The following is a 13,127-nucleotide window of genomic DNA, read 5'->3' as shown; positions in this document are numbered from 1 at the left end:
ACTTGTAGGGAGTTGGTTTTTCCCTTTGTTTTTGCAGGGGTATAAGGGATGACATTGAAGAAGAAGATGACCATGTGAGTTCTTGTCCAGTCTTTCTTGAATATACAAAAAGAAAATAATAATACAAATTGTTGTGTATCCACTGTCGCCTTTAGTTTGGATCAATTCTTGGTATAAAGCTACAACTTTATGATGTAACCTGCCTCACTTTATCTCATTGTGTAGTGAGGTTTTTCTATTATTTGCATCTGTATGATGGAATGGATTCTGCTATCTGGCTGTTTCCTGGATCACATTTGCAGGATGACTGCCTTGCAGCCAGAGCATTAAATTGGCCAGGAAGGGGGAACAGAGTAGTTTTCATGCTAACTCTGCCCAGAATTGGCCTATTCTTCAAACATTAGTTTCAATCTGCTAGAATTATAGTTATCAGTGTACTTACTACCTTCCACTGAGAATTTTGACCATGCTACAAATCCTCTTGAAAAGGAATCCTTTGCCTTGTGAAAATGTTCATTATATTAACTTTTAACCATATCTGTGACTTGGTTTTAACTCTAGGCTGCAGTGGAAGGAAAAATCCTGTATACACTATGTAAAATGAATGAAATTGAATTGGGAATTCTCACAGGTTTTCACAAAAATACTGTTCTTCACAAGATTGAATGTTTGCAGATTAAAAACAATGAGCTAATCTAAGCATCATTCTTAATATTTTGGAGGAGTCAATGTGACTTTTGTGATTTTTTTCCCCCCCCCTGCTGCTTTTCAAGTTTAATGAGTGAATGATGTATCTCTCAATAGCAGTTTTTATAGAGCTTTTGGTGTTTTGTGTATACAGATAAAATTAAAGGTATAGAATACTCCAGCTGCATATATTTAAGACAATAATTTTGTACCAGGTCTTGATAGTGCTTTTCAAGTGAAACTGGTAGAAATTCTTGATTGGCTGGTTTGTATCTCTCCTTAGAAGAATAAATTTCAAACCAATCCCGTGCACAGAAGAAAGCAAAAAGAAGTTAACATGAAAGAATGGGAGAGGAGGGTGAATGGTGAAGTGTAGAAGGGGGATGGTGAGCGAATGAGGTAAGAGTTGAGGAGTGAGAGGTGAATGAAGCCAAAATGGTGAACAAAAGGAGTTGGATGAAAAGATGGGCTAAAGTCGAGTGGGAAAAGCAAGCTGCAAAAAGAATATCTGAAAGATTACTAAAGAACAGAAAAGAAGCTGAGGTGAGCTTTGGAACTGGGAGTGAGGGGAATAAGGGAAGGGGGTGGGGAGAGAGAGGATGGTTCAGACTGCGGAAGGGCTGGTGGTTTGGGTAACTAGTTGGAGAGAAATGGTGGTGAAGTATAACTGTGATAGGAGGGAATGAAAAGTTTAGGAGAGACTAATGAGGAAGACGAGGTAGGGGCACTGGAGGGAGAGAAATATTGAAGTAGTGGAACTCAAGGTAGTGAATATGCAGAAGCTTGTGAGACAGATGGGTAAGCAGAGAGAAGGACAAATAGTCAGAAAGTGAAGAGAAAGGAAAATATTCTGAATGAAAGGACATGGGAGATGAATGAGAGATACAAATTAATGTATTTAGGACAGGAGTGGGAAATGTGGCAAAAACAAAGGAAGATGATCAGAGAGCTATAACAATTAGTGGTTTAAAAAACCCTTTAAACAAAAAATAGAAATAGTCCATGTAGTGGCTTAAGTTGGGAGAAAATGTGACTGCTTGACTGTGACATAAACTAAAATCACTATTTGTAGTATAAACCGAATGAGAAAAATTTTGTCCTATTAAATTGTTAACACCACTAGGATCCAAAGTACTGAATGATGTCAGTTGACGGCCAGTGCACTTCTGAGCTTTGGGCTCAATTCCTAGCTTGTTTTCATAAAGCTCTGCAGTATTTGCTATAACTTAGCGTAGTAGTTAGCGCAATGACGTTACAGCACCAGTGATTGGGACCGCAGTTCAAATCCTGCGCTGTCTATAAGGAGTTTGTTAGTTCTCTCCGTGTCTGCGTGGGTTTGCTCTGGGTGCTTCAGTTTCCTCTCACCCTTTAAAACATACCGTGGGTTGTTGGTCAGTAGGGTGTAATTGCGGGGCACGGGTCATGGGCCAAAGGGCTGTTACTGTGCTGTATGCTTAAATTTAAATTGATCAATGGGTATTTTTGCACAGATATTTTTCTGTTATCTGTCAGCATACCAGAGAGTTAACAATTCTCTAACCAGGACAGTATGAACAGAGGGGGAAATGATACACTGATGCTGATCTTCCATGATCTGACCAGTTCTTTTTATATCTCGTTACTCTATCTCCATGATTTTCTGATTTGCGAGGAGCAATAAAATCCAGGAACAAAATCTCTTTGAAGGGAGAATGGATGAAGTCATTTTGTGGGTGAAAATGAATTAGCAAGGAGATAAATAGAGGACGCAATGAGTGTCAAGAAGAAGGAAGGAATCTGTGTCCAGGGCACAAATGTGATACTCAGGAAATCAGGCACTAATAGTGTGGGATTCTCTGTATGTGATGTGGATTTAGAGAATGCAGGTTGATCACCAAATTATGCTGAGGTCAGCACTTCAAATTAAATTCAGTGCAAGTCCCTTTCAAATTCTTTTTATTTAGTTCCTTGATATTGTGTTGGATATTCTCAGTCATATTGAACTATTTAGCAAAAAATACTTTTTTTTTAAAAATGTTGATGGAGGTCTGTCAAAAGTTCAGTGTAATGAGCAGTGCTGCATTCTCTCCCCAGTTTGACTTGTGCATTACATTTGTGTGCAGGAAGCCTATTTTCGGTACATGGCTGAAAATCCTAATGCTGGTGTACTCCAAGAGGAGGAGGATGAAGTTGACTATGATAGTGAGGGCAATCCCGTACCTCCACAGAAGAAAGTGATTGATCCACTGCCTCCCATTGACCACAGTGAGGTAAGGAGAAATCTGAAGAGATTCCAAGCAAGGTAGAGTTTGATCATCAGGGTGAATTGAAGGTGACCATTTTGGACACAAGTCTCTGCTTAGTGCCCTTTTATTTAATGTGTAGTTTTATTTCTTTTTACTTATTATGTTTTTGAAATCATCTGAATGGAGCATACTGGGAAATGTATTTGTGGATGGATTTAGTATTTTCAAAGTCTCTGGGCTTCCTGGAGAATGCTGCTTATTGTCTCAGCAAAATGTCCAACGTTCCTAGAGTCTGGAGCAATATGGTAACTTACTGACAGCCGTTGTCATGAAAAATTGAATTAATTTTTTTAAAATGCCGTATATTTCGGCGTACAAGTCGAGTCGTGAAACCCTAAAAAATTTCTCAAAAGCAGGGGGTGGGGTTCGACTTGTACACCAGATATACTTTTTAGACCTTAAGTTCACCAAAAAAATAAACAGATTGATGTCAATTTGGTGTATGTCGATGCTGGAAGCACCTCCCCACTGCCGGCGCTGCCACTCCCCAACGCGTCCTCACTGCTGGGCACCACCATAACTGCTTCGACCTGGGACCCTGAGGGCACCATTGCTGATCCTGCTTGGTAGTCCAAGGTTCCTGCTCCCGCCAGGGGCACAATTTCGGCACTCCAGCTCTGTGGGCCATCGCTGCTGCTGCCCGGTAGGCTGAGTTTTTTTTAACTTATTGCTTGCAATTGGGAGGCCCAGACAGCCTGAAAAATTGAGGTCGACTTGTACGCCGAAATATTTGGAAATGTTCTTTACAGAATTGACCACTCGGACCCAATCCCAGAACTGAAAACTGATTGAAACGACAAAAAAAACTCGTACCTAAAAACGTACTTCAGGTAAAAAAAAAAAACCCTTTAATTTGGATTTAATTCATCCAGATTGCCAAGGCCAGTGATGTAATTATTTTTGAATGAAGTATATTGTAAAGTTTGGGATGGTTTTTCCTTGATCAGAGCTAGAAGGGCACATCTTCCAAGTATGCTACATCCTTCTTGCTTACAATGTTGCCATATTGAGTCAGTATATAATATCATTGCATGTATTTACAGAACTGCATACCATAACATTAAGGAAAAAAGAAAATATTTAACGTAGATAAATGCTTCACAAATTTTGCTCATTTACATTTAACTTTTTAAAATGACCAAGATGAAACCAATAACTTATGGTTCTGTTTAGATTGAGTACGAACCATTTGAAAAGAATTTCTACATTGAACACGAAGACTTGGCAAAGCTTTCACTCATACCCCTGGCTGATCTTCGGCAGAAACTGAATTTGAGAGTAAGTCTGATCTTTCCTCTACCAACATTTTTTGTTTGCATTTTTGTGTTGATGGGAGTTGTGGAATTCAGTAGCAGAAACTTTTTAATTAAAAATTTCAGTTTTAGTTTCAAAACAAAATTATTGCCAATTTGTACAGCTGAACTTCAGTTTGACGTGATGATCAAAATGCAAGTTTGCTTGAACAAGTTTGGTCGTATCTGAAATTTTACACTTCTAAATCATCCAATGACCCTGTTCGTAATGCATTTGAAATCATTGTTTTTGACATTTTGTAGAAATTAACTCTTCAGAAAAGGCCTATTTATTGCATAATAAAATGAAGTTGTGAGCTGAAAAAAGCTGTCTGCTTTGGTGAAAGTATGGTAACCTACTTTGAAAAAGAACCACTTGACAAAAGAACAATTTTTTCTGGAACAGCAAGACTATTCGAAGAGATGATATTCTTGGGGGTATCATCCAGTGAAGCTATAAGGGGAGAACTTGGAAATAAGAAGGGATGGTCATTGTGATGGGATGATATTCTTGGAGGAGCAGATGTGTGTGAGGAGATCACAGCTGTAAAAATAAATTATTAATACTGGGAGATATCTGCTTTCCTTTCATCATGGGGAGAGTGGAAAGTACAAAGTTCCTTGGTGTACATATAATGTATTATCTCTCCTGGACCAACAACACTTCCTCATCAGTCAGAAAGACGCAGCAGTGCATACATTTCCTCAGGAGGTTGTGGTGGGCAAGGCTACCAGCTTCCTTCTTGACAGCATTTTACAGGAGCACCATTGAGGGGGTCCTGTCTGGCTACATCATGGTGTGGTTTAATAGCTGCAAATATCGGACTGGAAAGTCTATACAAATGATCATTGCAACATCTATGAAGATCACTGGGGTCTCTTCATCTATTGACCAACATTCATCTGGAGCATTGCTTAAAAGGGCCTGAAAGAAATATTGAGGACCACAGTATCTTTGACTGACTGCCATCAGGAGGAGACACAAGAGATTCAAAATCAGGACTGCTAGGCTTGGAAATTGCTTCTTCCCACAGGCTGTGAGATTGGTGAGTGGTATCCTCTAACCATAGGTTCTTATAAATGAAATGAGTAAATTATTCAAAATTATTTGCCTATATTTACATTATATCTTGTGTGATTATTATGTGCTCTGTATTGTGTGTGCACTATGGTCTGGAGAAAAGGTGTTTCGTCTGTTTATATATGTACAGTCAGATGATAATTAACTTGAAATTAATATTGCCTGATCCAAAGGGTTGGACAGAATTGAATACATAAGTGTGTGCAAGAAAGCTACTCGAATCAATATATTGAAGGCTCTGCCAGAGAGAGCGCAACCTTCTCAGGAATGAGATCAGGCAAGTGACTGAAGTGTCAATGGGGGAGGATAATTCTATCTGTATTTATCTCGGCAGTCCCTAGGCTATGAACGTCTGACTTACGGACAACTTGTACTTATAAATGGACTATATGTGACTTCAGCTGTTCATTGGCTTGAGGAAGAATGCTGTCTGCCATTTTAAGTCAGATCTTGATTATTTACTCTTGTCACCATGCCTCCAATGTGTAAATCTGATGCAAAAAAAACAGCTCTGTACAAACCTCCCTTGATGCCAACTTCAAGAAATTTGACTGATGTTAAATAAGAACTGTATATACCTGTTCCAACTTATCTACAAATTTCACTTAAAGACAGGAACAGGACTGCCTGTACCTATAGAAACTCTTGGGATGTTTCTTCACCCTTCTTGAAAATTCATCAACTCTTAAGGCTTTTCTGATTTCTCTCTTCACTGTGCATCTACATTTATCTGTTTCTATTCTGGGTGAAGGTCAATGGAACCAGGCAGAATAATAGTTTAGTGCAGACTGGATGGTTCTCTGATTCTTATACTCATCCAGGGGTTCATCACTCTTCACTCTGGAGAAGGTTACGACAGTCAAGAACTTGAAGCAAATGGGTCACGAAAAAGTACCAGGAGGAAGTATTGAGGCCTTAACGTGCATGAGGGTGGACATATCCCCAGAGCTTGACTGTGTATCTTTGGTCCTTGCAAGAAGCTGTGTAAGCAATTGCAAAGACCTTTACATTTGGCCTCAAGTGCCACAACACTGGAGCGTGGCTGATGTCATAATGTTGTTTTTAAAAGGGCAAGAACAAGCTAGGAACTACCATCAGTTGTGAAAGGTTGCTGGGGGGGAGGGGGTAGGATTTTGGGGGACAGGATCTATCAGCTTTTGGATAGTCAGGGAATGATTGCATCGTTGGCCTGATTGAAATCCCCTACAAACTCTTGTAGTGGGTACAATTCAATTCAGTTCAGGTTTATTGTCATATGTACCGAGGTACAGGCAGATAGTTTGTTTTACCAGCAGCCCAACGTGGTACAAAGTGATCAATTCATAATGAGCAGAGGGCATGTTGGGTTACTGGCATGGCATTCATTCAGAAGTCTGAATAAACTCTCCTTCTGACTGGTGAGTGAGATCTCAAGCTTGTCAATCTTCATGATGGGAGGAGGATGAAGAGACTGGCTGGGCTGGGATGACTCAATATGTCGGCTGATTTTCCAAGGCTGTGGAAAATGTTGATGGAGGTGAGGGGGTTTCGGGTGAATATGGTGAGCTGCATTCACAACACTCTGAAGGTAAACAGATCATGATGGGGCTGAGGAACTCAGCAGGTCATGCAATATCTATTGGAAGTAAAGGCTGACTTATGTTTTTGATCTGAACCTTTAGTCTCTTCCCACATCATTTAGACGTGCTAGTATGTTAATTTGGCAATAAGTGTAGGTGAATGGAAACAGAAGGGATGTCTGTGAAACAAATTAACAGGGGGAATGGAACTAATGAGATCAGCTGATTAGCTGAATTATATGAAGCACAGGATTATTTTTCTGTTTCAGATGCACTCATGTTTCTACATTTCCTTCGATCTTTTCACCCATCGCAGACACTCATTTTCCTTGTCACGTGTTGTCCTCCTATTTCCATCGATGCCTCCACTCTTCACCAACACCATGGGGACAATTTGCCTCAAACAGTTAATTTATAAATCTTTGGGATGTGGAGAGAAACCGGGGCAGATCTGAAGGCAACCTACCTAGTCACAGGAAGAACATGCGAGATGCATACTCGTGGCACAAGAAGCCAGAAATGAACCCTCTGGAGCTGACCTTTTACCCCAACCTGACCGCTGTACTGAACCAATGCCAAGTTTATAGAAGGAGTTTAGGCAGTAACTATTATATTGTAATGTCACTGGAAGATTATGGGAAAATTGACAGCAACTAGTGGCAATCCAGATCTTCTTAACTTAATTTTGTTGATAACTACATGTTTGCAAAATACCTTTGTTTAATTTGTTGCATCCACCTCATTTCTTTTGCTACCATTGTTTTTTGCATATTTGCATTTCCGAAGTTATTGTGTGTGATAGTAAAAATATAAGTGAGAAAAGGCTTGACAGATTGTTTTCATTCTGGGGTATTTACCTGAATTTCTTGAGAGTAAAATGTAATTTGACGAGTATTTAACAGAATTGGTTGCTTTTCTCTGCAGGTCTCCGGTGCTGACCCTCCCAAACCTTGCAGCAGCTTTGCTCATTTTGGCTTTGACGAGCAGCTGATGCACCAGATCCGAAAGTCAGAATACACACAGCCTACGCCGATACAGTGTCAGGTAAGAGACTGGAACTCACTCGCGTTCTCCTCTTTTCCACACTGCCAGTGCATATGTTCATATTTTCAATTTAACCAGCATACAAGTTGGGACCCCCCCCCCACCCCACCCTTTTTCACCCTCATTTTAAAGGTTTTATGATGTATCCAGCATACAAGTTGACCCACAATTTTCTGGCTGGCTGAGGTGCCCCATTGACCGGCGTATAAGTCGATCTCCAAAGCTCGCGATGACTGAGATGGGCCGTGGGCATATACGTCAACCCCCATAGATCGTGCAGATTGATCTGTTGGGCGTTGGCATGGACGGTCCATCGACACAACACAGCCCACGCAAGGAAAATAGAAGCAAGCTTTAAGTTGGAAGTGATAAAATGCCCAAGAAAATGAACAATTTTGTGCTGCAAGAAAATTTGATGTATGAGAAGTTGTATAAGAGATTGGAGGAAGAAAGAAGAGACTTTATAAAAAAATTTTTAAAAATGCCAAAAAGGCAATGTTCTTTGAGAAAAGGAACCACTTGTTGGCCAGAATTGGAAAATCACATTGCAGAATGGGTACATGAACAGAGGCAAGATTGCTACAAAGTCACCTGAAATAAAATAAGAACATTTGCACTGCAGTGGGCCAAGTCTCACCCAGACCTCTGTGATGATTTTGAGGCTACAGTTGCCTGGGGCAATTGTTTCTTGAACAGGAAAAATCGGGTACTACGCCAAAAAATAAAAGTTGCCAGAAATATCAAAAGACCTTGATCATAAAGTTGTACATTTTCACCAGTTTATTATACGGAACTGGCAGAAACATCAGTTTGCATTGGCCAAGATCAGAAACATGGCTGACACCCCCATGAATTTTGACATGATAGGCAATAGAATAGTGGAATGGAAAGGTGTGCAAGCCAGAAGTGCAGGACCAGGTTTACGGTGGTGTTATTGTGCATGGCTGACAGGACAAAAGTTAAGACCCATAATCATTTTCAAGCACAAAATTAAACTGAAAATGAAATTCCCAGCAGGTATTTTAGTACATTTTCATGAAAAAGGATGGATGGATGAAAATGGTGTCAAACTATGAGTAGACAATATGTGGAATAGGCAGTTTACACCACGAATGGAGTTTGTTGGTCTGGGATATGTTTCGTAGCCACTAAACTGAAAACACTAAAAATAGATTAACACTACATAATACTTACATGATGGTTGTCCCAGGTGGTTTGATGACTATATTACCACCTCTCAATGTCTGCTTGAACAAGAAATTCAAAGACCATGTGCGTGAGGAATGTCGAGTGCAGAAAAGTCGTTCACAAAAAGCGGGGCAATGCATGCTGCATCACTGCGTGCTCAAGGCATGGGACAATGTAAAAGCAGAGACTGAAAAATCATTTGAAAAGTGCGGAATCTCTTGTGCAATTGATGGCACAGAAGATGATTTATTGTGGGACACTGACAATGAAGCTGAGAGCCATATGGTGACTGTTTAAAGTATGGATGTATTTGCTGTCATCTCTGCTTCAGACTATGATAACAAGAGTGATTTTGAAGGGTTCTAAATGTGTTGTTTTCAATAAAATTCTCAATGAAAATCTGTTACACTCAGGGTACCGTAATTCTCTGGAGTGAATTATATGCCAATATGTACGGTACCGTAATTCTCTGGAGTGAATTATATGCCAATATGTACGGTACCGTAATTCTCTGGAGTGAATTATATGCCAATATATACGGTACTGTAATTCTCTGGAGTGAATTATATGCCAATACATATATGGTACCGTAATTCTCTGGAGTGAATTATATGCCAATATATACGGTACCGTAATTCTCTGGAGTGACAGAACCATACAAACTTATGAAGGGTACAGATAGGTTGGGTGAAACATAACTGGAGGATGTGGTTATGGGTGAAATATTTCAGGGGAACATTAGGGGGAACTTCTTCACTGAAAGGGAGATAAGAGCGTGGAACAAGCTTCCAGCAGAGGTTAGCAGTTATCTTTTAATCAAGATGAGTATTTCTTCCTGTTAGACTTTCAGGAAATGATCATCGTCGCCACTGCTTTTTTTTGCTGAAAAAAATATTCCCAGCTTCATTCAAATTCTTGTATTTAAATTTGCATCCTCATGCAAACACCTCTTTTCCAAGGGAAAGGGTCATTCACATTCATCTTGTGTCAGCCTCTTGAGTTTCTGTAAAGTGATGGTGATGTCAAAGGAAATAATGTCACCATATTCATGTGTTCATGTGTTTGTTTGGATCTAGGGTGTTCCCATTGCACTCAGCGGCAGAGACATGATTGGAATTGCCAAAACTGGAAGCGGTAAGACTGCGGCCTTTATCTGGCCAATGTTGATTCACATCATGGATCAGAAGGAGCTGGAACCTGGGGATGGTCCAATTGGGGTAATCGTCTGCCCAACTAGAGAACTCTGTCAACAGGTACTAGAAATTATGTAGTCGCAGAAAGTAGTTAGATGAATAAACCACTGCTAATCAATACAGCATGGACGGGAATCTGAGCAAATGGCTGTTGGAGATTCTGGACCGTTGCAGCTTGTGGTTCTTGAAGTTAAATTAATGTGTGTCTGATGAAAAGTCTAGTTTATTGTCATCTGATTGTACAAGCACAACTCGACGAAACAGTGTTCTCCAATCCTCGATGCAAAACACGCAGACACACAACCAGGCATAATACACATGCAGACAAACAATACATACACAGAATGAAATAGTTATTGTTTAATAAATAGAGCCTTGGAGGGTTAGTGTGAGCAGTTCATTTGGTCATTCATCAGACTCACTCCCCATGGAAAGCAGCTGTTCTCAATCTGGTGATACTGGCTCTGATATTTCTGTATCTCTTTCCGGACGGGAACAGCTGAAAGATGTTGTGTGCAGAGTGGAGGGGGTCCTCGAAGATCTTGTGCACCTTCTTCAGACATCAATCCCAGTAGATCACGTCAATGGGGGGAGATCTTCGGGATTCTCTCTGCCACTCTTATGGTCCTATTGACTGACCTCTGATCCAATGCTCTACAGCAACTCTAATGCAGCTGGCCAGTAGTCTTGCCCGCTTCAGTCTTCTCAGAAAGTGTTGTCACTGTTGCACTTTCCTGACGAGTGAGGAGATGTGTGTCCAGGCTGAAATACTCATTTTTATTGCTCCTTCAGATATTATAGAATTTTCTGTTTTGATTTTTTTTAATTTACCTGATTTTGACGTGCCTTATCATTTACTCCTACACAGGCCATTCTGAATTTTAAGATGTCAAACACTTGCTTTACTTGTTTGGAGTTACAATGCTGAACTTGTTTGTGATTATTATTCATGTGAGACAGAACGTCAGTCTTTCAAGCTGCTCTGTTACTATATCCTGATTAATGATGGTCATCAAAGCTTCATGCAAGGGAAATTGAGCCTCGTGAACATGGCTGAGGTTTTTGAAGAGGTAATCAAGAAGATTGATGAGGGCAGAGTGGTAGATGTTGCCACACATGGACTTTTGACAAGGTTCCACAGGTCGACTAGTTTGTAAGGGATCCGGGGTGAGCAGGGCAGTTAAATGCAGAATAGACTTGATCATAGGCGAAGGACTTTCCCAGCTGGGAGATTGTGACCAGTGGTGTGCTACAGGGATCGGTGTTGGATCTGCTGCTGTTTCCCATCTACCTTTATGATTTGGTTGACAATGTAGTTGGCATCATCAGTATTTATGGAAGGCATCAAATGTGGTGGTAGAGTGGACACTGAAGAAGGTTATCTGAGATTACAACAGGTTCGAGATCAACTGGGAAAGTGGGCAAGGGAAGGGCAGATGGAGTTTAACTCAGACTGGCACATGATGCTGTACTTTGCTAGATTAAACCAGGGTAGGACTTGTATTGTGAATAGTAGGACCCCAGAGAGTGTTATAGAACAAAGAAACTTGGGAGTACAAGTATATGATTCTATGAAGGTGGTAACACGTAGTCAGGGCAGCGAAGAAGCTTTTGGCATGCTTACCTTTGTCAGTCGGGATTGAGTACAGGTGCAGGGGTGTCATGTTGGTGAGACCACACGAGAGTGTTCTGGTCACCTAGCTGTAGGAAAGAAATCGTTTATCTGGCGCAGAAAAGGTTTACAAGGACATTGATGAGTCTTCATTTGAATTGTAAGGAGAAGCAGATTAGGCTTGGACTTTTCTCTCAGGAGGCTGACGGGGCACCTTATTAAGGTTTATAAAATCATAGAATTCAACAATCCTTTATTGTCGTACATTTCTGATTATCCAAGATGCTTGGGTCCAGGTATTTTTCAGTTAACTGGATTTTTCAGATAACTGAGAAATTGCTTTAAGTAGTCCAGTAGCATCAGCAGAAAACTTGTATCAGCTGTAAAACAACAAGAAAAAACAATGGAAAGAAAAGAATGGACTCAGTAGAATTTCTGGTGTAATTTTGTTGAATGACAACATTGTCTGGCTGGCTTAATGCAACCTAGATTGTATACCTAAAATGGATGAGAGGGGGGGGTGGGGGGGTGGTTTGGGAGGAAAGGCGGGGGGGGGGGGGAGAGAAAAAGTCACTGTATATGTGTGAAGAAGAAAAAGTGTATATCATGGCTAATGTGATTTATGGTGTGAAAAATAAAAAATTAAATAAAAAAAAAAGAAAAAACAATGGAAGGTTTTTCAAGCATGAAATAGTGTTTCATTCTTTCCAAAAAAACTTGATCTCTACTGACAAAATAAGATAAATGCATAAATTTAAGAAAATATAATTTTTTTCAACTTTCAAAATTTCAGATAACTGAGAATTTTGGTGGTTGTTTTCCGATCATTGGAAACTGTAAGAAAGAGAAACAAAAGGAAGTCCCTCCAGAGACCCCGATCATTTTGTATATGCACTTCCCAGCGCTGCTGCAGCCACGCAGCCTCCTGTGTGATTTATTGGTGAAGCAGAGCTCCCAGATCCCAACTGCTGATATAATCAGGAAGATCTCAGTTCTGGAGCCTGCTTCCTCTCAGCACCCTCTTGAATCCTGGTCACAATACCTGGTTCCCACAAACCAGTCTTCAGCAGCCCACCGCCAGTGTGCTCCATCAGCCACCAAGCCCTTCGCTGGTCACCTTCCCTGAAGGGTGGTATCCCAGGCTTCTCCTCCTCAGTAGGAGGTGTTCTGCTGCTCTGGTGCCCTG

At 40.6% G+C, this 13,127-nt stretch overlaps 1 protein-coding gene across 5 annotated transcripts in view; it reads left to right on the top strand.

Moving 5' to 3' along the window:
• ddx42 (DEAD (Asp-Glu-Ala-Asp) box helicase 42) overlaps positions 1-13,127 on the top strand; it is a 124,797-nt gene that overhangs the window by 22,037 nt on the left and 89,633 nt on the right. For 4 of the 5 annotated variants that reach the window (XM_069905234.1, XM_069905235.1, XM_069905231.1 and 1 more), the window contains exons 5-9: positions 38-74; positions 2,790-2,936; positions 4,146-4,250; positions 7,829-7,948; positions 10,213-10,389. In XM_069905234.1, coding sequence (XP_069761335.1) covers positions 38-74; positions 2,790-2,936; positions 4,146-4,250; positions 7,829-7,948; positions 10,213-10,389 — 586 coding nt within the window. The remainder of the gene's footprint in view (positions 1-37; positions 75-2,789; positions 2,937-4,145; positions 4,251-7,828; positions 7,949-10,212; positions 10,390-13,127) is intronic. The other variant, XM_069905232.1, reaches the window with a different exon arrangement.

The sequence above is a fragment of the Narcine bancroftii genome, chromosome 12 (genome assembly GCF_036971445.1).
Source record: "Narcine bancroftii isolate sNarBan1 chromosome 12, sNarBan1.hap1, whole genome shotgun sequence".
NCBI classification, from domain to species: Eukaryota; Metazoa; Chordata; class Chondrichthyes; order Torpediniformes; family Narcinidae; genus Narcine; species Narcine bancroftii.
The sequence above is the reverse complement of the archived record's forward strand: the minus strand, read 5'-3'. Positions and strand labels throughout refer to the sequence as shown.